This window comes from Sabethes cyaneus, chromosome 2, assembly GCF_943734655.1.
Source record: "Sabethes cyaneus chromosome 2, idSabCyanKW18_F2, whole genome shotgun sequence".
Taxonomy (NCBI): domain Eukaryota; kingdom Metazoa; phylum Arthropoda; class Insecta; order Diptera; family Culicidae; genus Sabethes; species Sabethes cyaneus.
In genome coordinates this window covers 6,052,693-6,077,251 of record NC_071354.1, presented here as the reverse complement: position 1 = coordinate 6,077,251, position 24,559 = coordinate 6,052,693, and the positions used below count along the sequence as shown (strand labels likewise).

Below are 24,559 nucleotides of genomic sequence, written 5' to 3'. Positions count from 1 at the left end.
TATTGCAACGGAATGCATAATCCCATAATGCAAGAAACAAATCCCTTTTTCTTCATTTGAATGTGTCTACCTTTTTTCGCCCAACCACTTGTAAATCTGAAACACATGTGCCAAGTTTGAAGAAGATCCGTCCAGGCGTTTTGCAGTTATGGCAGAACATATATTCCTAGATTGTCCTTACTTAAGAGCTACATAACAAGACATGCTACAATAAACTGGCTGTCCAGTAATCTGCGGCGATACACGGATGAGGTCTCGTTGAAATCGAACAGCTCAGCATACTGATTAAACAGACAGCCCATTGATGCAACAATTGGTGAGAAGGCTGCACACTGAGTTGACTGCAATTCGGCCTGAAGCATTGTTCGCGATCGTAACACTCTAGAAGAACCGTAGGATCCGAAGAAGCGTAGGGCCCAATAAGCGACAGCGACCTTCGTAGGAAGGTATATTATGAGGATCGTTCCAGCGAAGCTTACGCAAGGCGTATAGAACAAATTTGCGTTGAACGCTTTCTAGTCTCCCAATACAAATTTCCTGATACGGGCATCAAACAATACTAGCAATTCCGGAAATATTGTAACCAAAGTGGATAACATGTTTAGTAACTGTAACTGATGAAGAAACATTTTTGCACGATTAATGACAGCTGATTTCTCTCACACTGAGTAGATTTGAGGTGAAGGTCGTCAGAGGCCAGCTGCTTTTTTGCTGATTTCAGTACTTGTTTCCACTATCGTTTTGTTTATGCTAAGTTTATGCTGAGTTGCTAGTAGTAGGTAATAATCTGTTATGAACAATTATGGAACGTAGAATCGCGTATCCATTTTTGCTGTTGAACTAGATCCGACAGTAATTCTATCACATACAATGTTTTTATTTTATTATCAGAGAATTTAATAAGTATATATTCGACACTTTACGACCGTTAATTTAATAGCGAAAACTATTGGCCAATTTCATGCTCAATGTAAATATGGCATCACTCCCGTTTCCTTGGTAACGTATCAACAACGACGGTCGCAGATTCGGAATTGCAATCGAATCGAAGTAAAGTTTTTCATATCAATTCAACTGCACAGTTTGGGCAAAATCATTATAATATCTTACCAGATAACTGTTCGGGTGGTAAATTCAAGTTTTCTGTGTTTCAAGTTAAGTTTCGCGAGTGATGTGATGAATGGAACGGCTAGAAAAAATTAAAGAAAAATCGACGGCGAAAAAGTGAAAATATAGTGATGAAAGTTAATTGGGCAGAAATCTCAGTATTTAGTATAAGTTATGCCCCAAAAAGTAATAGAACCTAAAGAATGCAATGTTTAGTGGTTCGAGTTGCAAAATCTGATTACGGCTAGCAAGTTAGTTGAACTAATTTTATTTTTTTGTGATGGTTTCCCGAGTCTATGGGAGCATGTTGATACACTGAAGAAGAGAAGGGAAGGGTGATATTCGGTGCCATACTGACTGCCATAAATGGACTCTGACGACCTTGCCCTTAAGGAATTCTGCAGTTCTAAGCAATCGTCAGTTTGCCGGATAACGACGTTTATTTTCAAATCGTCAGCGAAAAACTCGACCAAGAATCAGCGCTACATCATTTACGAATACTGAGAATAGCAGAGGACCCAGGTTACTACCCTGCGGTACACCTGACTGATTCGTAAATATAGCAGATTGAAAATTTCCAATCCGTACGTAGAGTTGTCTATGAACGGGATACGATCCTATAACCAGTTACAGATCCTCTCGGTTCAGTCAAGTCTCTTCAGCTTGCACAGAGGTACTTTAAGGTTAACAGTGTCGAAGGCGGCTTTTAGGTCAGTATATCTTATATCTACCTGAGCTTTTGAACATATACCTTACACTCCGCACACAAATAAATCATTCCTCTATAATTTGCTGCAGCAAAAATCTCTACGATCAGCAAATTTCACGTAGTTATACGTGCATTGCATACTTCTCTATAAATTTTTATAAGCTCCCACTAAAAACTAAAGCCGTTTAATGCGGGACATGGATAGACCATGACCACGGCACGGTCCACGGTTCTTCAAACAACGAGTTAAGTTTTCCTCTAGCGGTCAACGTTAGGTACGACGCTGGAGCTCCATATTAATGATTAAGTACAAGTCGCTGACGTGTTTGCAGTGGAACTTGTTTCAAAGACAATTGCATATTTTCCAAAAAAAAATCTCACTGTTTTAATCCTCTTGAATTTTACTACCACATTTACCAGGGAACCAAACAACTTATGCAATCTTATTCAATTGATCGCATTACTTTAGTCGAGTATATTGGACCTCAACTTAACACTGAGTCTATGTTTAACTAAGCAAACCACCCACTTAACCGGCTATTCCTGCGTCAGCACAAAAGCACGATCGACCATCTCACGTGTATCGATATCATTGTGCGGTTCATTTCGCTCAAATCAATAACATTTGCTCCGCTCTTCATTACAAAAACCTCACCACATTCAACTGACTGATAAGCACCGGCCACTTGAAAACATACCAAGCATGTAAACAAACTCCGGTGCATCCATCGGTGTCATCGGTTGCTTAAATTGCAAACAACCATGGCGGCGTCGGTCGTTGCGAACTGATAAGCATCAAGCAAGCCAGTTCAACTCGCAACTTAGTAAGCCATGCCACCTCAAGCAGACGGTTTCAAACGAATTCCACCAGAGGGCCGGCCGCCGGCGATGGTGCTTTGGTCACGTGCACTGTTGCTGCCAGCCACCACCAGGTGGAACACGCTGTACGGACGGACCTTGCTGTACGGACTCTTAAAAAGCAGAGCTCAGCCGACTTTCTTATCAGCCGAGTTCAATCACGATTGGCTACTTGGCTAGCTCTATCGGTGCGTATAATAAAAGCCAACAAGGTCAAATGTTTGTGCTGATTAGTCGTCAATCGGAGGAATTAAAAACGGCTCCTGTGTTTAAGGCAAATTTTCAGTCGCAAAATGTGAGATTCACGATTGCAATTAGCAGGCTAAGCGAATGGGGAAACACAAGCGTTTGAAATATGAGCAGTCTCATCGCAGCACTCATCGCCATAACGTGATAATTAATAATTTTCACACCCAGGTCATAACAGAGTCAATTGTAGTCGTCGGCTTGTGGTGGGATATTTTTCACTCTCACTGAACAGATGACCTCAACTAATGGCAGTTGCCCAACGCACGTGTTCGTGCAGTATGCAGCAACCAGCAGCGGCGCGCATATTGGCGAAGCGGTACTTTTGCAGTCAAGGTCAGGCCAGACCAGACTGACCAAAATAGAAGCGAATTTCTAAATTTAAATTTAAGGACAGATAAAAGTGCCATCTAGTCTGGTCCGTTTCGATCAACCCGAAGCGTGCGTGCGTGTCATGTTTCTAACTTAACCAACCAGCAAATTATCAATGGAGCGGAAACTGATGGAGCGGTCAATTGCCAATGTCAATAGAGCAACAAAATACATTCCGTAACGATTAGTATTCACAGCGGAGCATCGTAAAACCACCGGAACGTTGGTTTACCCATATAGGTAGCGCTCGTTTTGCTGCCCGTCGATTCAAGTGCTAGGGCACGTCCGAACTGTAGGAGCACTAAAATGGCGACAGACAGCGCATAACTGAGATGCCGCCGGTTGCACTACCGGTCTAATAGGAAGTTTGCTGTGGCAATAAAAATCATTGCAGCCCTTGTGTGAAAAATGCAATTAGGTACTTACCTTTCGGTTGCTGGAGCTCATCTTCCGCTAGGAATTCTTTGGAGGATGTCATCTTAAAGGTTATGTTTTTTTCTTGCTTTGGTAATTCAGCTAAACAGTAGTTGTGTTGATGGTTGTGCTTCCGCCTTTGGTGTCGTCTTCTTTCGCCGCCTATCGGTCCAAACTTTCCGACGCGATAGGTTAACAACAGGAACAATAATACTGAAGAGTATGCAGACTATGACGCTCTAATCTGAAAGGAAAAACGAAAGGAACGTGATTAAAATTCTATCTGCCGACGTCAGGCGCGGGACTTTATTTTCGAATCAAAGCAGGCCAGACGCAACAACAGCAGCCAGGCCAGAGCGTGATCGTGATCTGTTGTCAAAACAACAAGCCACATATGTGCGTATTCGCAATTAACAACCCCGCGGGGCCGGCCGTTGACAACACGGCACGGGCTGGAACCGATGATAGGCCTCTTTGTCATGCGGCAGGTGCATGCTCTCCGGGAACAGCTGGAATAATATGTGCACTAATTGTGCACAAACAGCTGCGCCGGGTAGGGCCACCGTAACCGTGGTGTGCGCTTTTTATTTTTTCCATATTTATTACAATGCACATTCTTGGCTTGGCTGTTAGAAACTTGTCGCTAGCCAGAGACCGGCTGGTAATTGCTGGGTGAAACAAAATCCCAAAAGTACCTACGAATTAGCGCGCCATCATCGTCAAGCACGACTGAACCTTTTTTACGGCTTTTTTTTTGGCTTAACCAACTGTTTTCTGGCTGACTTTCACCACCATTACAGTTTGGTCTAAAATCAACGAACGCCGGGATGTTCAAAATTGGTGATTTGCCCCTTAAGGAAGATGACCGGTTCAAAGCAGTTCAATCCACATGTCAGCTTCGAACCGGTTATCTCAACCGTACTTCGGTTCTGGCTTCTACTGATAGATCAAAACCAAAAATCTTGTTAGGGCCGTACATATTTCATCCGACAGTGGAAGTTTTGGAACCAATAAATAATACCGAGAAACTCGTTTTGAATTCAACATTCCACTGGCTTCATAAGACGAAAAAACTAATTACGTTGTACATACATACGTACACATATAGTTTTCGGCCACTCTACTTCTCTATTGATATGTTAACAGCTTAGTTATGGTCGACTGAAACAAATGTTCACAACAAACAGCTTCGCCAGAAGGTACCAAGTGGCCGATAGTTTTGACGTGTGGAGGTGCAAAGTTAAACTAACAAACAGCACACCTTCAATTACATCATACCTTTCAGTGGGTTTGTGGCGCATATTTCAATTAGAGGGAAAATTATCACGGGCTTTTGCACAGCACAAAGTAAACTTTTAATTAAACAAAACTAAATGAATGGCACTTTTGACGTTTTTGTTCGACTTTTTCGTTTGACAGCTTACATGGAAAATTCTACGGTTGCTTAGTTTTGAATCTACACTCGCGGTAAATTTGCAGCGTAGAAGTTAATGCCAAAGCGTGAAGTTGAACAAATCATTGTCCGACGGACACATTCGACGCTGTTAAAAAGTAATAAAAAAAAACATTTCAGTATAGTTGATTACGTGGATGTGAGTTGCGAAATAATCCCCGAACCTGGCTGGAGCGGACAGGCAAAGATGATCGTTGACAAACTAACAAAAAAGTTATAGCCTGTTACATAACAAAGGTATTGGTGGTTTTTTACGCTCATTAAAAATGTCCATCAAGTTCAGGCTTGAACAGAATTGCGCGACAACAAACAATATTAGCTAAGTACTTACTTTAGAACAAACGACAATTATCAGTAATCGAATTTCCGATTACGATATTCCCCGATCCCCATCTCATGCACGTGTGTTGGGTCCGTTGAACCCTTCCTGCGCAGTGCAGTGGCGAAAAAAAAACACAATATAACAGACAAAAACAAACAAGTTTCCCCAGTGATCGCGGTTTCCATGGAACCGGATCATGTAGGCGAACGTCGCAAACATCAATCAATCAGCCTATCAACGTTTTGCATATTTATATTTAACTTTTTGCTCCGGCCGGAAGAAACAAAACGCAATTGATCGGTCAAGAATATATGTTAAACAATTTTGCATTAATTTCACTGACTCACAGATTGACCGGACAAGCACGAGAGGTTGACCGTTGACGATAGCAAGCGGCCGCTACCGCCGCCGCCGTCGACAATCGAATCACCATTGTCCTTGAGCCGAGAAGAAGATTGAATGACCGGAAAAGATAGCGCGTGGATTGTTGCTTGCACGCAGCAGGCGCCAGCAGCAGCTAGCCGGGCGCACCGCGGCTTTCGTCTCTCCGGTCAGACACCGATTTTCGTTGCACCTTCTCACTCTACCCCTCCTGCTGCTGCACAAAGGCTAAACAAACGAACCCGAAGTCGCTGCCGCTGCCGAGATTTTGCTATCGACTGCTCGACTGCTTCGATGGCGATAACAAAATGATGCCGCCGCCACTGGCAGTGAATCCCGCGACGCTTTTGACATCAATTATTATTTCCAGCACACAAATTGCCGACTCGTTAAATTTAAAATTAGAAATAGATTAGACAATAACTAGCGCTCGACAGTAGGAAATAATAGAAAAAAAACGGCACGGGTAAAGAATAACATGAACACGTCACCGCACCACACCGCCACCGGTGACGGATGATTACCGCGGATGAACACAAATGCTTGTTGCAACAATGCAAGTATCCGGCAGGTTGGAGGATTCAGTCAATTTCCTGGTTTTCTTATTTTCTAGTTTTATTTTGACATTATTTATCTATTTCACGAACACTTTTGTCCACCTAGAATAATGCAACTTCTTTTACATGGTACATGGCTTACTTTGGTTATCGAACAGGAAAGTTCACAATGGTCCAATGTTTTCTCTACATTACTTGGTAGAGGTCTCGTATATTACAAAACAGTAGTAAAATGTTTCTTTTTGCAAAATATTGACACTCACTTTTTTAAAAACAAATTTCAAACAAGTTCCTTCCATTTTCATCAAAGTTCCAAAATCGATTTGATGACTAAAATCGATATTATTTTACATAAAACATTTCGAAATCGAACATCATAAAGTGAACGTACCGAGTTTTGAAACCGTAACCATAAAACCCGTAACTGTAACCATAATCCTTAAAACCCCACAAAATTACACACTCAAGATCATCGAATGCTTCTTCAACAAACAACACTCGTATTTCATTGTATGTAAGCTGGAAAGAAACACAAGCCAAACCGTAAAATGTTTCTAGAAAGTTCGATGAGCTGCTAGAACATTCATTTCATATTTTTGAAAATTTTTGGCACGTTTCAGAAATATTTTTATGAAATTCTTTGAATTACTAATTCTTTCCAAGAATCTATACAAATTTCTATTAGGTTCTGGAACATTCCAAATTGAATTCTTCGAGCATTATCAGCACATTACATTGGTCAGTGTAGGTTAATTCTAGAATATTCTGTTTAATTTTTCTAAATTTTTCTTCAATTTCACGTAATTTCCATGAATTTATGTTAGTTTCTAAGAAGTTCAATAATATTTTACTTGTTTATATGTTTATTGAACGTTTCATGGACTTCTTCATTTCTATTGACATTTCATTAGATTTATCTGAAAAAATTTCAGAAACATGCCACGAATTGATGTCAGTCAGAAGGTCGTCAGAGGCCAGCTGCTTTTTTACTGATTTCAGTACTTGTTTCCACTATCGTTTTGTTTATGCTAAGTTTATGCTATGTTGCTAGTAGTAGGCTAGTAGGTAATAATCTGTTATGAACAATTATGAAACGTAGAACCGCGTATCTATTTTTGCTGTTCAACTAGATCCGACAGTAATTCTATCACATAACGACCGTTAATTTAATAGTGCTTTACGACCGTTAATTTAATAGTGAAAATTATTGGCCAATTTTACGCTCAACGTAAATATGGCATCATCACCCCCGTTTCCTTGGTAACGTATCAACAACGACGGTCGCGGATTCGGAATTGCAATCGAAACGAAATAAACTTTTTCATATCAATTCAAGTGAACAGTTTGGGCAAAATCATTATAATATCTTATCAGATAACTGTTCGGGTGATAAATTAAAGTTTTCTGTGTTTCAAGTTAGGTTTTGCGAGCGATGTGATGAATGGAACGGCCGAAAAAAATTAAAGAAAAATCGACGGCGAAAATGTGAAAATATAGTGATGAATTTTAATTGGACAGAAATCTCAGTATTTAGTGTAAGTTGGAGTTGCAAGATCTGATTACGGCTAGCAGGTTAGTTGAACTAATTTTATTTTTGTGTGATGGTTTCCCGAGTCTATGGGTGATATTCGGTGCCATGCTGACTGCCATAAATGGACTCTGACGACCTTGTCCTTAACCTTCTAGTAAATCAAATAATATATTTCGCAAAACTCGTGGAGCGCTGAAAAAATTTCAAAAAAAAATATTAAATTGCTATACAGTCGCATACAACCAATGAATGGAAGCCGGTTGAATGTTCAAGAAAGTTTTTTGGATATCAAATATGCCAGAAAAACTCGTATGTCACTAGTAAAATGTTATAGAACCGCATAAAACCTCAAATAAATTCAAATAAAAACTCCAGATATTTTTCAAAATACATCAAAACATCAAATAATATCTTCTAAAGTCTCAAAGAAACTCACATAAACCCATTAACCGGTCTACTGATAAACAAATTGGCGCACTGCTCGGGAAAGCTTCAGAAAAACGATAAACGGACCGTATTTTGATTCATAGACAACCACGAAACCTGTAGAGCGCCTTCAAAAATTACTAAAAATTAGCACTTCTTCTCCAGGAGAGGGGTGGCTCAAACAGTGTCTGTCTCGGAGTGAGCGGCTGAACATTAAACATTATATCCCGCAAGCTATATCTAAAAAATCGACAATTTTTAATTTATTCTGCTACTATTTTAGCTCAATTTCAACTCTAAATTCAATTCTAATTTCATACCCAAGTTTGGCTTATGTTTAGTTTTAAGCTCCATTCCAAATATTTACATTTATTCATTTACATCATCGGACAACAGGGTCTACATGATAATACTAAAACATTACATACGATCAGTCAAAATTAATAAAATTATAGATACGATTTCTAAAACAGTTACACGTGATACAAAAATCAAACAAATGATACACATTATTGAATATAGCACACATTGCTCGAATTGGTTCATTTTGACCATAAGCCGTCCGATGAAAAGTCAGGCGTATAAAGTTACTGGATCGTAGAGGTCTCGCAGCTGCATTTATATCCACTTGCGCCAAAATGTTGGGTGCGTCTATTTCACCATAAAGCAATTTAGCGATAAATATAGCACGCGTGCAATTTCTTCTATTAGCCAAGGTTTCCATGCTTAATAATCTACAACGACTTTCGTATGGAGGGAGCTCAAACGGGTTAGTCCATGGAAGGAATCGCAATGCTAATCTTATGAACCTTCTTTGTACAGCCTCAATCCTTGTAGACCACGTTGTAGCATAAGGACTCCAAACTACTGCAGCTGTCTCGAGGGTAGACCGAACTAACGAGTAGTAAAGTGATCTCAAACAATAGGGGTCTCGGAAATCCTTCCCAATTCTCATGATGAATCCCAAGTTTTTGTTTGCTTTCGCGACAATGTAGCTATAGTGGCACTGGAAAGTCAATTCGGTATCCAACAACACCCCAAGGTCCTTCACCACTGTTTCACGCTGAATTGGCAGGCTATTAATAGTGTAGCAGTAGGCTAAAGGCGATTTTTTCCTCGTAAACGTAATTACCATACACTTTGCCACGCTAATAGTCAGATGGTTGCACGTGCACCATCCGAAAAACAAATCGACTAACTGTTGAAGCCGCGCGCAGTCCTCCTTCGACCGTACGACGGAAAAGATTTTCAAGTCGTCAGCATACAGAGTTCGACAACCAACTGGAAGCGCCAGGCAGACGTCATTGAAGAAAAGCGAGAATAACAGCGGTCCCAAATTACTGCCTTGCGGTACTCCCGACTTAATCTGGAACTCCTGAGACTTGAAGTCTCCAAGCTTTACTGATAGAAAGCGGTTGGAGAGGAACGATGTTAGCCAGCGTACGAATGAATCAGACGCTCCCAGGCGTCTTAACTTTGCTAAAAGCAGATGATGGTTGACACGATCAAAAGCGGCTTTAATATCAGTGTAAACAGTATCCACTTGAGCTCCTTTTTCAATATTCCGGATGCAGAATGAAGTGAATTCGACCAAATTTGTGTTAATTGAACGCCCAGGATAGAACCCATGCTGATCAGCCGAGATGTAACAAGTAACATTACGCTGTAACACATCAGATATCAGTATTTCAAATACTTTAGAACCAGTGCAAAGTGAGGTGATTCCTCGGTAATTTGAAACATCATTTTTGTTTCCTTTCTTATACACGGGGAAAACGAATGACTTCTTCCAAACTACAGGAAACGTTTCCTCACAAAGAGATCGATTGATTATTTTGCGTAGTGGATACACGAGTGGAATTGCACATTTTTTCAACATGAGAGCGGGAATGCCATCCGGCCCAGGAGTTGCAGACGGCTTCAACTTATTTAAAGCATTCATGACTTCGTTCTCGGAGAAACTAATAATGTTGATACAGCAGAGGTTCTCTGGGACAAGCTTGATGGCATCTTCGATCTCCTCAGTTGATACGTCACTGTCAGTAAAAACACTTGAGAACTGTTGAGCAAATAAACCGCAAGTATCTTCGAGACCGCTAGATGATTGCTCACCAAGAAACATCTTAGCTGGAAGACCACTCTCCTTACGTTTCTCGTTTACGAACGACCAGAACTTTTTAGGGTTTTGCCTTAAGTCGTTTTGCTTTCGCTTAACGTACACTGAGTACAGATGACGGTTATAGTTTCTGTACCGCGAACTTGCGCTAGTAAAGTCTAGCTTAGTGCTGGCATTACGACAGCGAGAGTACCTTTTTAATGCATTGGCTTTTTTGCGTTTGAGAACACGGAGGCGGCAGTTGGACCATGGAGGTTTATGCTTCACTTTAGGCTTGGGGACATACGCATCATTTCAAGTTCAATTTATACCCAATGTCAATTCCTACTTTAATGTCAATTTCAAAACTCATTACATGTGTGGGTATGAAATGGAGAAGGCAACTAGAAAAAACGCCCAAATAGCGCTTTGGTTTTCCCAATATACCTACACCTCCACGTGGTCATACCTGGAAATGCTCCAATTTGTAATTGAGCTGCCAAGTTAGAAGGTGCGGGGTCGAGAGGCCGAAATAGGGCACTATAACATTGGCCTATTGCAGCATGGCTTCTGGTCTAAATGCCATTTAACCCGACCCGAGGGTCCTGAGTTAGCAAAGAGTCTCCCACCGACTGTAAATTTGTTAATATTTCAATATCTAAATGGGAAAGTACGGTACGGGAGGTCCACGCTTTCTTCCTTTCCCTTGATTCACAAGGAGTTGCATGAAATTAGAATATCATTTCTGATTCCACTTGATTCCTTGGAATTCTCTCTGCGGTACATGCTGCGCCATTAACCTGGTCGTTGACAAGAAAAATGATTGATTCAAGTAATCGTCATTTTCGAGGATACTTTCAAGAATTCGGTGCGTTAGTATACTATAGATTAGAATTTCAAGTCTAATTCCAACGCTGATTATAGGTCTAACTTAAAGTATAATTCTAAGTCCGATTTCATATCCAATTTGAAATGCCTTTAAGTTCGACCTTAAGTCTAATTTCAAATCCAGTTTCCGAATTAAAACCACTTTGCATTCATTCTCAATTTCAAGTCCAATTTTAACCTAAGCTTAATCTTTTAATGATAAAATTTTCATGATAACGCTTGCTTCATTTAGAATTGGAACAAACTTTTGCTCATATTGTGGCGCTCTTGGTGGACGGATTGGGAAGTTCTTGGCGCCCACGTATCGGAAATTTTGTTAGCTTCACTTATGTATTTCTGACAGTTCGCAAAACGACTGTATTTTGTAAACAAATAACTTGGAAGCTGAAAGAAGGGAAAAAATTGTGCACAGTTATTTGGAAAATCCATTGTGGTCTGCATCTAGGCTAGCTAAACAACTGAAATAGTCCAGAAATACCGTATGGCGCGTTATCAAACAGTACAAAGAAACATTGACGACGATTCGGAAGCCTCCATCTAATCATCGGAGTGGAACTGTCGACCGGAAACTGCGTGGTAAGATTTTGAAGGTAAGATCTAGAGGAATCCCAATCTGCCGTGAGGAGAATTCGACTCCGGGAAGGAATCAATTTGGCTTCAAACACAGAATAGTGTGGCCAAAATCCGTGCTCGAAAGCTATTCCACCGGGTGCTAACTAAGTTCGACGGGTGACGATGAAACCTATGTCAAAGCTGACTTCGGGCAAATGCCAGGTCGAAAATTTTACTTCGCAACGGCTCGGGGGTATGTTCCAAGCAAATTTTAAATTTGTTTTTGCCGGGCATTTGCAGCTGTGGCAGAAAAACGAAAGTTTTCGTTACAAATAAGACAATAACGTCAGAACTGTACCAAAAGGGGTGTCTCCGAAATCGAATTTTGCCGTTCATTCGATCCCACCTACCATCATCCCGTGTTGTTTTGGCCAGATTTGGCAAGCTGTCATTACAGCAAAGTCGTTCAAGAATGGTATGCAGAGATCCATGTGTGCTACATTCGTGTAAGAAAAGATCATGCATTTAATCATAAATAACTGAAATACACGCAATTGTTTTTGTTCCAATACTATCTGAAGCAAGCTTTTCAGCGGTTTTATGAAACCATTATAACAACTAGAGGAACGTAATAAAACTTATAATTGTTACTTGGAACCCCACATTTCAGTTAAAATTTCTAAATTCATGTAAATTAATTAACATATCTAGCAAAAATATATGTAATGTGGATATTAACTTGAAATTTTTTCCATTGTTAACTAAAATATGCTGTGCACAGAATCAGGGACCATGCGCAGCATTAGGCGTCCTTACGGTAGCTCATCTCTTGCTGCTCCTGGAGAAAATCAGAAAAGAGCAAGGGTAAAAACATGACAAAAATTGGACAAACGAGATAAAAAAAACAGTAAAAGTACGAAAAATAAAAAAATAAAGAAATAAACCTTCAGCAGAAGCCACCATACAAAAGACGATATGTGGTTCTAATCCCTTGAATAAGATGTCAAATCCATCGAAACGTCGGGCATAGAAAAGATAAAGTGTCGTTTTGCTTTGCCGATTAACTGTCCTGCCGAAAAAACAACAGCTGGTGGAAATAAACTGGCTTAAAAAAGAAAAACGAATCAAAAATCGTCCTTCAACGGGAAACAAAACGGGACGTAATAAGGTGGAAAATATGGAAAAGAATTAAACGTGAGAAAAAAGTGAAAACGAGGGAAAAGAAGAGAAGACTGAATAGCAGAAGAGACTGAACGGAGGAGAAAAGAATAATAACACTAGTTAACAGCATTTATGAACTCAGTAAACTGAAGATGATTTTTCATGTAAAATTGGCCGCTAAATTCGAAAATGAGGTCAGAAAAAAATAAAGTAGAAAAGTTTTTGAGATATGCACAAAAGGTCAAATGTTGCTTAAAGAAAGAAAGTACATGTAATTAAATACAAATTTCTCCGGCTGTGGTGCACCAATTTTAAATCTCTTTTTTCCATATTATAGACGAGGAAATTTGCTATCGATTAGTTGAACATCACTTTTCTGTAAGAATAACAGTACAGTAGATATTTGGGAATTTGTTCACAACAAAACAAGAAAGAACGCATTTTTTTGGAATCATTTCAACTTTATAAAAGATTTTAGACAAGATTAACGCATTTTAAAAACACCCGCTTATTTTAAGCTTTGACCCTCTTACTTGTCCACATACAACAAATACACCTTTCTCTCTCTTTCTCTCTCTCTCTCTCTCTCTCTCTCTCTCTCTCTCTCTCTTTCCTCTCTTTGTCTTTCAAACACACACGCACCAACATTAAGGTTGGAGCAAATTTTCCAATTATGTTTTATTGTATTTTGTTATAGAGCCATTTGACTCATGTTTAGTATTTTTAGTATTTATTTATACACATACTTGTACCATGGGCTATGGGAATCGAGCGTTATTTGTTGTATTGAATTTGGACTATTTTCGATTGGATTCGAACTAATTTTGTTGAATTTGCGCTCATTTGGAGTAGCTTTGTCGATTCATTTTCGATGATCTTGGTCGGATATGGACCAATTTGGTCGGATTTGAAATAATTCTAATTTGGGCTAAATTAGATAATTACAGTTGTAGCTAAATTGGTTGTGTTTGAAGAGACATTATCGCGGAGTTCCAACCTTATGGTTCTGTATCGCTGCGTTTGTTGAGAATGTCTTGTATATTATAATATTTCTGGGCTCCATGCTGTTGTGGTGGCCTTTATGTTGTTCAAGACTATGTCTACGTTTAACAGTACGATTCATCCAGACCCAAGTAACAATTTCAATTTTAAGGTGTACTTGAAGAGGTTTCCAGCATTTGCTGCTTAAAACCGGTCTCAAAACTTATAATTCTACAAAACTGCGATAAAACAGCCATAAAACCCTTATAAGGAGAGGGAGGCCCACACTAAAGAAGGTTCTCAAGAAAATTTCCAAAGATCCTTTTAAAACTTAGAATTCTTATCGATATCTATTTATAATGACTTCCAAGAGTCGCTTGAAACAAAAAGAAAACCGCCACAAGTGTTGATGATTTTATGGTTGTCTCTTCAAAGAACACTTGCAAGACATCATACACTTTTCACAGCCTTAAATGTTTTAAATTGACCAAGAGCTATAAGCTATAAGCATTCACAGCATTCATTTCGAAATGAGTATAAATGAAAATTGAAAATAAAAATGGCGATAAAAGCAGCTGCTTTGTTGCTCATAAATGAGAAATTTTTCATGCCACGCTCAGTTTGTCGATGTTTTGTGACATGAAAGTTAGAAAATTTTAACGTGTCAGTTATTTTTGCTAGATTAGGCTTATACAAATTTGAAAAAAAGTTTATGTCCTGGTCTCAAAATATGGTTGAAGGGGGGGGGGGGGGGCAAGAAAAAAATAATTTCAAAACTTCAATAACTAAACAAAAGAGTAGAAACCAGTGTTTATTTTTGTATATTATTGAAAATTTAAAACAAGAATTTTGTACAGTACTTAAATTTCAGTTCGATCCGAACCAACCATCAACATTTTTCAAACCAAGCACATAAAGTAGTTTGATAATAGTGGAGTGTCACATGATCACCTTAGAGAGCCACAAACGCATAACTTGACCTTCATTTGAATAATCTAATCATAATCATAGTGTGAAAATATTAGTTTAAGTCACTACAACTTTTGTACTTGGAACGCATATGCTGTGCTACCGACATATTTCAAGAAAACAAATCTCTGAAACTATTCACGTTTGAAAACGCTTGTTTCTTGGTTAACCTTTTCGTCTTGAATATCAGGCCGTTCCTAAGCTGATGTTTGTCTTCAACAATAACGTGTTTACTTTTACATATTAAGGATGCAAATCGTTTCGATAACAACTATTTGACGAGCGTAAAAGCTCCCAACTCTTTGGCATCTTTGATTCCTTCTGGCAGTGGTTCGATCACCTTGACTTTTTTTTTTTTTTTGACTAAATTCGCAACACTCTCAAATCGTTCAGTAAGATTGATAACTAAACGATGAACGTACCAGAAAAGTTCGGAGAGTACTCACTGCGCATAGGAAATCCTTAAAAGCAAAGCAAAGCCTAGCCTTCTGTTTTCATACGACAAAATTCGCAGCCAGCTGTTAGAGTACAGGACAATTTCAGGGACAGTTGCTACGATCCTATTGACTCTAACAGCCTCTTCCAGCCGAGATTCGGGAATCCTTATCTAGCTCCGGGAGATAGGAAATCCTAATCTAGCTCAAAAAAGCAAAATAACTTTGATTTGATTTGATGTTATGGTAGGGCCTCCATTGATTCCAATAATAATCATAACAATCATAGTCAGAAAATTTCAAGCTTCGAACAGTTCAGTGACATCCTTTCTATATGTATCCAACGCATGGTAAAATACTGCATCTTTGAGTTTTACGCCCCTGACATCCAAAATTAGGGTAAGTACTTGGATACAACGGAATAAAATGACCAATTTGGAGCTCCGAAAGCTCCGATAGTTGATATTCCGGAGTGTCTAATGTGTCGTATTTCTATTTTTATATACGACGGGAAAAAATAATCCCACTGCAATTCGGAGTATCTCCGTCAAAAATAGTACCGAGTTTCACTAATATATTGTTTGATTGGTTTTTGTCTCAATCAAATTCGGTTCTTTTAAAACAAGATGAATTGAAATGAAACAAAATTTAAAGTAGGTGGAGCCAAAAGTTTTATTGCAAGCATCTCAATTTGCGACGTCGGAAACTTAAAGGTTAAGTACAATAGTCGCCTGTGACTTGCAGCAGGAGCCAGAAAGCTTAAAAGCTCGTGAAAAAAGTTGATCAAGACTAACGAGATAATTGCTTTAACTTTGCGCATATTGGATAATTTAGAGTTGTAAACTCGTTGAACTGTAAAAAACCTGCTTATCACTAAAGAATGCAACATAATGATATAACGCTTTTTTTTTGCCCCATCACATTTCGAAAATTTTTGAAGGGGGGGGTGACATAAACTTTTTTTCAAATTTGTATAAGCCTTATTGAAAAATTAAATTAATAAAAAAAATTAATGATTTCATGAAGAAGTTGATAGCTACCAAATTTTTAACTAATTGTGGCAAAAGGTCTTTTATATATCTAAACATTTATTTAAAAAGATAAGATCACTAATGGTATTGCATAATACCATATTTATAAGCGCCCATATGCAATTGACTACAATTTCAAAAGTAATCAAAATAGCCCTGTTCGCCATTTTTCAATGGTTTTATCCAAATCAACCCGAAAGCGCTTATTAAACTAACATTTCTTGCACAAGACAAAGAAAAATTTTTCAAGAGCGCGATAAGTTCATCAATACTTATTGTATTCTTGAAGAAGACAAGTTACGCTTGAATAAGAATTGTTTGAATTACTTTAGGGCACCAAGTTTTTGCAAGATAACCATTCTAGTATAAACAAAGAAAACATCAACGAAGTATCGACGTAACGTGTTGTTTGTGCTGTTTGGACTGCAGGACATTATGCTTCAACTGCTTCAGTGCCTCAAACATTTTCCATACAAAGACATCTGACTTATGAACTCTATATTTAGTTTAAAAAATACTAAAACCTCTAGCTAGAGGAAACCCGCACCGCCTCTGGCAAATGCATCATTACCGGCACTGTCCTTCCCCAGTTCTCTTAGTCCTGAGATCTTTATTGTTTTGTGACTTCGCTAATTGTTCATATGAAAGAGTTTTCAAAATATTACACAGATTTTCGCTTAATTTTCGTTTAAAAGATCTGTATTCTTCAATTTTCTCCAGGTTCAGACGCCCATTTTGACAGATTAGTTGTTTACGTTAGAATGTTCTTATTCAAGAGTATAATTTCTCTTCCAAGAATATACGATTTTAAGAGAGTTTTATGGCAGTATTGTTAAGATAAAGGAATCTTGCAGAAGAATGTCATAAGTTTTTGTCAAAACTATTGTTAAGTTTTAAGGAGCGTTGTTTTTAAGCAAAAATGAAGTATCCTTTAAAACCCCTTATAAGGTGAATTACACTTATTTATAATTTAGTTTTATGGGCGATTCTTCAAGTCTCCTTCAGTCATACTTCAGAAATGTTAGTCAAATAAGATAAAATTTACTTGAGGAAAAACATTATAAAACCTAACAGACTTTGAAATGGTCGGATAAAACTACTATAAGAAATGAATAAGACCAATTTGCTATTGGATTGTTACTTGGGGAGGCTCAGCAAATTTATGAACTACACCCGCTGCAATATTGATACTGGACATCATACCTAATCACACACCGCGGGGGCAGCCGGCCGAGTGTGATGCATTGTTATTTGCCGAGCAAAATTGGGTTGTTTTCAATATGTACAATATGCGTTACCGTTATCCGGGGATACTTGCAACACCGGGGTTACTTGCAACACTTTTGCGCATCGCGCTTTTGACAGCTCTAACGCATTTGTTTGTTAACATAACCATGTTTAGTCAATGGGGTTTTAAAGAAGAGACGTTTACCTATTGTTTAGTTAAGTTTAATCCATTATATCATTGATTTGCTTGTTTTTATACGACTGGAAAGTAATTTCATTTTCAGAGTAGAAAAAATGGATGCGCAAAGTTGCGTTAGTGCATTGATATAAAATTATTTTTTATCCTTTGGTTCCTGTACTAATTAGTACATCATATAAGCTAACAAATAGCAACTTTGAGCTTTATTTATATTTTGAACTTGGGAAAATAACGACGAATTCGTGTTGTTACTTCCAATATGGCGCGGCTTGCAGCACTTGTAAAATAGATAATTAGAGTAATAGACAGTATGTAAACAGTATGTTTGCATCTGTATGATGTTGTTTTGTCTACTGCCATCTCCAGAAAAATTTAAATTGTGAAAAATTCCACGTGCCTTGAAACGGCAATTTGGAGTTCGCCGACATGCTGCATTTTCACCGAATATATTTAAAAAAGCGATAGACAAAATTGGAAAACAAAACATGCCTCCAGTATCACTTGTTTTACTAGAAATATACTCAAAATATCTAAAAATGCTCTTTCGCGGTTTGAAATCAAATTTAAAATCATAAGAAACGCAAAATCAAAAAAGTGTTGCAAGTAACCCCGTTTACTGGGTACACACCCCTATTTTCGGTTCATTCTACTGGCTCATTTAGTTGATAAGTTTTCTTATAATCATAAATCAAAAGTACTGACCACTCTACAAGTTTTGGCTACTTACACTTGGATCTAAACGGTACACTTCGAAAGTTATACCAAGTCAAAGTTCAAAAGTGTTGGAAGTATCCCCGATGACGGTAACAACTACTAGAGGCTGTGTCCTATACAATCTTCAAACTCTGCTTAATGCTATCTATGAACAAACGCCATTCAGCTGAGTCATAGGGCTCACCAATAGCCCATTTACATCCAAACACTAACAAGCATTGTCGTAAATGGCATAACATTTACCGAATTGCTTGTCTTGATCTCTATATATGGACAGCTTCATCAAGATTCTCAGGATCAACTTTAAAGCACATACGAAACGCAGTTTGCAATGAAGCAGTGAAATTAACCGGGGTTGTAAAAATATAGTTTCCACAGGCGTAACAGAGTTTTTGTGAATTATTTTCACATTTAATCTCATGCTTTTTCACGCTCATTTTTCTTACTGTTCTTACTATTTTCACAATTCTTACTATTAAAGTCAATCACACACTATAGGAGAAAATATAGGAAATACACAATTATTGTATGTGTGTATGAATGAGAAAGAGAGAGAAAGAGAGAGAGAGAGAGAGAGAGAGAGAGAGAGGTATTTGTTGCATGTCGACGAGCAAGAGGCTGTATGCATGAGCATGATATTCAAATGCGCAAATATTCCTGTTTTAGTAAAATGGTCATAAGTTCTACAATTTTCAACCGATTGTTATCATTACCCCCTCATTTCTTTGTTTTTTATCGGCCACATAAAAAGAAATTTGTAAAATGCGTTAATCTTGTCAAAAACCTTTGATAAAGCTGAAATCATTACAAAAAAATGCGTTCTTTTTTGTTTTGTTGTGAACAAATTCTCAAATATCTACTGTACTGTTATTTTTACAGAAAAGCGATGTCCAACTAATCGATAGCAAATTTTCTCGTCTTTAATGTGAAAAAAAGAGATTTAAAATTGATGCACCACAGCCGGAGAAATTTGTATTTATGTACTTGCACTTTCGTTTTTTAAGCAAAATTTCAACTTTAGTGCATATCTCAAAAACTATCCTACTATAAATTTTTCTGACCACATTTTCGGATTCTGCGGCCAATTTTACATGAAAAATCACCTTCAGCTTACTAAGTTCACGCTCACTATTTTATTTTGTTAACTAGTGTAATGAGAGAAACGATAAAGCAAATCAAAAAACGAATGAGAACAAACTGGACAGAAAAGGAGAAAAAACGGAACATAAAAGGAAAAAATGGGTTAGACAAGGAAGAAAAGTAAAGGGGAAAATACGGAAAAAACGAGAACAGAAAAGAGATAAAGAGATAATGAAGAGAAAAAATTAAAACAAAAGACTAACAGGTTGAATAGAAAACAAAACACGAGACTGGAAAAGAGGAAAAATGGGCCTGAAAATGGACGAAAAAAGACAAAATAAGAGGAAAACCAGGTTTAAAAATGCTAAAAAAACGGGACAGAATAAGAAAAAATTAGCAAATGGAAAAAAAGAAACACGAGAGAGAACAGGAGGAAAAACGGAGTAGGAGTAGGAGGGAAAACCAATAAAAACGGGACAATAAAAACAGAGGACAAAAAAAGTAAAACGAAAGAAAAAACCAAGAAAACGATACAGAACTGGACTAGAACGGGGCTGAAAAAAATGAATAAAGAATGAAGACGAAAGATGTCAATCCTAATTCAATGTAAACCTTCGTGTCTAATGTCGTGTCCACATCCAAATTCAAGTCTCGGGTACTGTTTCAAGTAACACTGAAGGATTCTCTTCATGTCTTTCGCTTATCACTGCGATGCGGTTGCACTCATCACAAATTAGCTAAGCGTTAGGAAAGTTTTCTATTAAAAACATTTATATCACCGATATATTTGGAGCAGAAAGACGCCAAAAAGGATCACTCTTAGATCCTTTTGAAAAAGTACCCGAAAAGTCTAGTTCAATGTCCAATGTCAAGTTCAAATTACGTTTCATTGCATGCTCAATTTTAAACCTAATTTCAAGTCTAATTCAATTCCAATTTCAGGACAATTTCATGTCTAATTTCAAATAAAACTTCCAGTTTAAATTACTCCGAATTAAAATCCGATTACAAATCCAGTTTTATGTCCAATTTCCATTTCGATTTGAAATAAATTTACAATCCTAAATTAGATCAAATTCAAGTCTAATGTAATGCCCTATGTCAAGTCCAATTTCCATTCTATTTGCTAGTCCAGTTCCAAGTCTCATCCAAGTTCTATTTCTAGTTCAAGTTCCGAAGTTTTCAACCTAATCGGACAGTATTTTTATGATACCTAATAATAGATTTAGGATAGCCTACGATTATTCGATTTTCCAGGTCAAAACTTCCTTCTGGAAGGTCGAGTGCCCCACTTTCTGTTTACTGTCTGGCCATGCTAGTGTTGGGTGCGTGCGCAATTAGACGTCACTTGGGAAAAAATCTCATGCTCAGCAAGCCGTGCTTAAACCCGTATTTTTGCATACTCGTCTAGTAACGGTGACACGTTTTAGAGCCGACATGTTCGATTGGCTTTGGTCCATTTGAAGAATTTTTTCAGTCGACTGACGCAAAAATTAGTGTTTACAAATAAATGAAACTGTGAGCATTCAAAATCAGACCACTTTTTATGAGGATCGTAATTTTAAAGTTTCATTTTGCCTTCATGACTTCCTGTAGGGTGTAGTTTAACGTCGAAACAATCCACCAGTTTTCGGAAGAGTCACCATTTGTCCGGTTTTCAATTGTTCACAGGCAACGCACAGCACAACGAGTTCGACACTCAAGCAAAAAAGTTAGCAATCACTCAAATATGATTGCTTTTTTCATACTTTTTTTTGCATAAGCACCAGCACAAGAAGCGTACACTACATACCTATTAAAGCAGCAAATATGCTTGACCACGCATAAGAATGTTATGTTTTTTCTGACAACTTCCTGCTTTCAGCACACAAAAAACACGAACCAATTTTTGAATGAAGATCGTAAAACACTTTGGCGTTAAAAACCGGGAAGAAACCTATTATCTACATGCCATAAAATAACAACACAATCAGCTAACCACTTAAAAACTTCTGCATTCCTTCCATCAATCAGCTCGTTCGTCCTTCCGTGAATTTCGCCACTCAACCGCACACGGAGCAACTCAAACACAGCCTGCTGCTCTCGGTTGAAGCTAGAACACCATCTCCGGCATACTTTACGTCCCGCAGGGACTCACATTCCTTTCCGCCTATGATGCAAGGCACAACAATCCCAGCAGGCTCTGCCCCTAGCCTAGACACAATGCACTTTCATTTCACACATTTCCCTTCTTCTAGATACCTATAGATAGATAAATAGATAGGTGGTAATCCACTTGCGCAAAGTCACGTCGTCGTCCCACACAGCCAGCCCAGACTGCAGCACCATTCACTGAATTGTGGTGCTAATAGGCAACGAACGACGTCGACGCCGATGATGGCGAAGCTGTGGCGCCGGTGGCTAGGTTGTTCCTTTCGAATTTTGCGCAAATTATGATGCACTTATTCCGTATTTGCGCCTTGCGGTTGAGTAATATCTGGCTGGACTAGACCGTCGCTAATAACCGACTAGTTGCAGTTGCACCAACGTTGGACGTGCAAGTTGGTGGTCTCCGACAGGCTATTGTTTCTGCACGTTCCAGCAGAACGGCACGTTTTCTGCGGCTTAGAAATACCGTCAACGTAGACCGGTCGGTGACAACGTACCACGAAACCTAAAGTGCATTATTTACAGTTAAAGCGGAAGAATCTACAGATTTTTTCTTACTTTGGAGCAAAAGTGCGTCAATTTTTAAGGTGTTTCCGTTAACGATTTGAGCATAAGAGGTCGGAAGGCAGGGTGCCCTTTGGCATGTTCGATCTCGCGTGATGCTGTTGCCGCTGCCGACAGCAACCGGTACCTTCGCTCTGCCAGTAGCGTAGCGAAGAAGTTCAAAGTCATTGCCACATAGCGAAATATAAAATATGTATACATACCTACATGTATACAGTAGTTTGACCGGCTGAATGTTAACCTTGGTTTGGCCAAACGTCAGAAAACAAGTTCCGTTGCGGTGTTCTGCGCACTGACTTGCCGTGCGATGCGATGCGATGCGATGCGATAAGCGAAGCAACCGCGCCAGCCAGCAGCTGGCCGGCCTAGTAGGCTGCGAACATCGCGCGATGCAGTTAGTACATAGTAGGCCTGATGCTAGTTAGTAGGAACAACTTTCTCGCCAGGGTGCCAGTGATAGTGCGGCGATAATAATAACCCACAGCCTACTGGATGGATTTATAGTGCGCCCGACCCCCGCGCACTATGGGGCAAAGTGGGCCCGAAAGTCCAAAAAACTATTTGGGCCAATTTATTTTTATCACTTTGTAAAATGGTTTAGGAAGTAAACTTCTCCGTCCAAAGAACGTTGCGCCATTTCTACGCTGACTGAGAGACAATTTCCTGAACATGGTTTTAGTAAATGAATCATCATTCAGGAACTTCTACCATGGAATCCAGCATCGAAAAGCCTTCGTCGGAAGCTACTCGACAATACTTTCAACTTGAGCTCACACTGCACACTTCAAAAGCGTGAAAAGTTATTCCTCGAGATACGCAGTGTTAATCCTTGTCCGACAATTTTAAAAACTTCTGTTTTTGACTACTTTTTTCTGGTGTTTGAGTCAATTTCTTGGCATTTATAATCATCTCTGCAGAGTAACTCAGAGTCTCATGGATAAACTTGTAAGCTGCCATAGGTTCTCTATTGATTTTGTTATCTTCAAACCATCTCTTGACCTATATAGAGCAATACGTTTAGGGTAATCTTGCTTAAACTGTCAATTTAATGGCAATTTCGAAGCTAGCAGCTTTCAGGTATTGGTCCATTACCGATTTTATCCAGAAAATTGGACCAATCCTATACTAGGAGAAACATCTCCAGACCATGATATTTCCTCCTCCAGGTTTGAATACTTTTCTTGTGTACTGATGTTTGAAAAGCCATAAGACCATAGTCCATACGACGGCGAATACAGCGTTTTCCAACCAAATTCACTTTTGGTTCACCAAACTTTAGAATATTCCACCATTTCTTACCATTTTCGGGTCCGATCCGGCCGAGATGTTCCTTGGCGAATATCAGTCGAGCCAGGAGATGCTTCCGCGTGAGCATCGGTTTCATTTCCTTGAACTCCTACCGACGAGCTGCTTCTCAACAACCCGTCTCTGAATTGTTCCTGGCAAACTCTGCTCATCCCTTATCTTCGATGCTGCCTTGAACGAATCAACATTGGCCAACCGTTTGATTTCAACTAATAACCCAATAGCCAATTGAGTTTATTCATTTCTTATATGTAGTTTTATCAGAGCATTGCAGAGTCTATCGAGTTTTATAATGATTTTCCTTAAGTTAATTCAAGTGAAATGCAGCAGGAATACAATCCTGGTCAGCGCAGTAGGACTGTTTCAGTTTACAAATAGCCTCGAAAACTACTTCATCTTCAGTCACTGTAAAAGTTGTGGTTCCAATCTCAACGTAGAGTACAAACCTCAATGCCTTGGTAATACCAAGTTTAGCATTTAGCAAGCGTCGTCATTCAGAAATATGCTCCTCCTTACGTTTCGTTGCCACTAGAGGGGGGCAAAACTGCGCTAAATTATGGACCACATTTTTTATCAGATTTTGTTCCAAATTTTGGAACAAATTTGGACTAGATTTTGGACCAGATATTGGCCCACTTTTTTATCAGATTTCGGACCAGATTTTGGATCAAATTTTCGACAAGAAACTGGACCAGGTTATAAACCTGATTTTGGACCACATTTTAGATCCGATTTTTTGGCCAGACTATAGACCTTGGCAGATTTTGATCCACAGTTTTTTTTATTACTTCTTAAACTACCAACTAGATTTGGTAGTTAAGCGGACCACATTGTC

The 24,559-nt window shown here is 38.7% G+C and overlaps 1 protein-coding gene across 2 annotated transcripts in view; it reads right to left on the bottom strand.

Moving 5' to 3' along the window:
* Positions 1 to 24,559, bottom strand: part of LOC128738472 (putative inorganic phosphate cotransporter) — a 65,261-nt gene that overhangs the window by 33,160 nt on the left and 7,542 nt on the right. The window contains exons 1-2 of one of the 2 annotated variants that reach the window (XM_053833651.1): positions 21,500 to 21,952; positions 3,719 to 3,950 (exon numbers count right to left, since the gene is read on the bottom strand). In XM_053833651.1, coding sequence (XP_053689626.1) covers positions 3,719 to 3,770 — 52 coding nt within the window. In that variant the 5' untranslated portion in view covers positions 3,771 to 3,950; positions 21,500 to 21,952. Of the gene's footprint in view, positions 1 to 3,718; positions 3,951 to 21,499; positions 21,953 to 24,559 lie in introns of those variants that run through there. The other variant, XM_053833650.1, reaches the window with a different exon arrangement.